The 1,831-nt window shown below is 37.2% G+C and overlaps 1 protein-coding gene across 1 annotated transcript in view; it reads left to right on the top strand.

Annotated features, from left to right (window-relative positions):
- The window catches only part of LOC108803212 (glutathione S-transferase kappa 1-like), a gene marked incomplete at its 3' end in the record, with an annotated part of 25,135 nt that extends 24,092 nt beyond the window's left edge, over positions 1 to 1,043 (top strand). Inside the window, exons 4-5 of the mRNA XM_018575054.1 lie at positions 798 to 898; positions 1,008 to 1,043. Of these exons, the coding sequence (XP_018430556.1) occupies positions 798 to 898; positions 1,008 to 1,043 (137 nt within the window). The remainder of the gene's footprint in view (positions 1 to 797; positions 899 to 1,007) is intronic.
- Positions 1,044 to 1,831: the final 788 nt, after the last annotated feature.

The following is a 1,831-nucleotide window of genomic DNA, read 5'->3' as shown; positions in this document are numbered from 1 at the left end:
CTGATATATATATATATATATATATATAATTAGTTTTTGCATCAGTACAGTTGTACTCTAATATATAACTGTGCCTGCTAGATGGCTGCTATAGTTGATTAGTCCAGTAGATGGCAACAAGCTCAAACTGTCAAGTTTGGTAGAATGCAGAATGCCATGTTGTCTCTACACTCAAACAAAAAAAAAAAAACATTTTGCATGTTGTCAATCCTTAATTGTGGTGACAGTTTAGTTTCCTTTTTTCCAGTCGTTTTTTTTCATTTATTTTCATCTAGCAATTCTGCCAATAACATACATCCGACCTGGCCTAGGGTAGCAACAATCACTTATTGCACTGTATCTGTGTAGGATCAATGTTGTCATCCTAGGCTGCTCCCTTTTTGAAGTTTTATTCCACAACTTCCATCCATTGTTTTATTTGAGTTTGACATGCCAGTTCTACTTGGAGCTTACAAAGGGCTGAAGACTACCCCTTCCCAAACCTACCACATGAAATGACACTGGACCAGTCACCCAGAGAAGTGTGTCATGTGCGTCTTCATACTCAGAAGTACCTGGTGTTTTCTTTGCTAAATGGTTCAGTGGGAGAAGAAAGAAAGCGTGACTCTGTGCTGTTTTTGGATGTACTAGAAGTCCATTCTAATAAGCATTTATATGTTATTGAACAGCTGCATTGATTTATGTCACTGAATATTCTATTAGAGTTTAATTGCAGCACAGATTTCTATTCACATAATAAATGTACTTCTTTATTCCTTTGCACTCTTCTTCTTCTAGTAACATCATCCATTTTACAGGAAGTCTCTCAGCCATGCGCTTTGTCACTGCCGTTCAATTGGTGCATCCTGAATTCGTAGAACCGGTTTCAAGGGAGCTTTGGAGGCGGATCTGGTCTGAGGTCAGTTCTGCTTCATGTGCCTATTTTTGTTTGTATACTGCATTTTACTTGTGTAGTGTGTAGAGTCTATATGGTGTACCAGCACTTATACAAGGTTATTGTTTTACAGGATAAAGATATTACAGAACCAGAGAGCATACTGGAGGTAATGACTGATTTATTATTATCATCATAATCATAGTTGTTACTACTACTATTATTACTCCCCTTCTAAAACGTGCTGTGTATAATATCTGTATAAAAGATATCAGTCTGACAGCTGTCACTCTTAAGTGATATAATTCAAACGTCTATGGAAAATAGACCATTTATAGTGTACATAGAGTTAAATCCACCTAAAGTAATAAAAACTGTTCGAGACAAAACAAACTTAAAATAAAATCATATCTATCTCAGTAAATATATCCACAAAAAAAAAAGCAACATGATACAGTGAAAAAAATCAAATGTCTTTCTCAGTGTTTTACAAGAAAATCCAGTGCCAGATTAAATGTCTTTGCAAGTGCTTCAAAAGAAAGTTCAGTGTCCACCAATACTTATTCCTCAATAGTCAAAAATGTTCTTAACCCTTGCAGTCGGACTACCCCTGCACTGCAAGGGTTAATTGCTCGTTTCTGTCTAGTTGCTAAAAAATAAGTTATACTAATCTGAACCATAGAGCCGGCTTGCTCTTAGACCGGTCCTTCCAGCCACTCTTTCCCTCCGCTGCAGGGGTCTAAGGTCCTGCAAACCATCACGTTCTATACACTGTGTATAGACGTGAGGAACATTCCAATGCTGACCAGACAAAGTAAGGAGCCATGTCAGTGGTTAGGGTGAGTTTAACTCTTTTTTTTATTTTTAACCTAGAGAAAACGAGCATTTAATCCTTGCAGTGCAGAGGTAGCCCCACTGGAAGGGTTAATAAAAGTTTTGCCCAGATTTCTTCTTCAA

Source organism: Nanorana parkeri, unplaced genomic scaffold (assembly GCF_000935625.1).
Source record: "Nanorana parkeri isolate BGI_ZX_2015 unplaced genomic scaffold, ASM93562v1 scaffold3499, whole genome shotgun sequence".
In the NCBI taxonomy this organism is placed as follows: Eukaryota; Metazoa; Chordata; class Amphibia; order Anura; family Dicroglossidae; genus Nanorana; species Nanorana parkeri.
The sequence above is the reverse complement of the archived record's forward strand: the minus strand, read 5'-3'. Positions and strand labels throughout refer to the sequence as shown.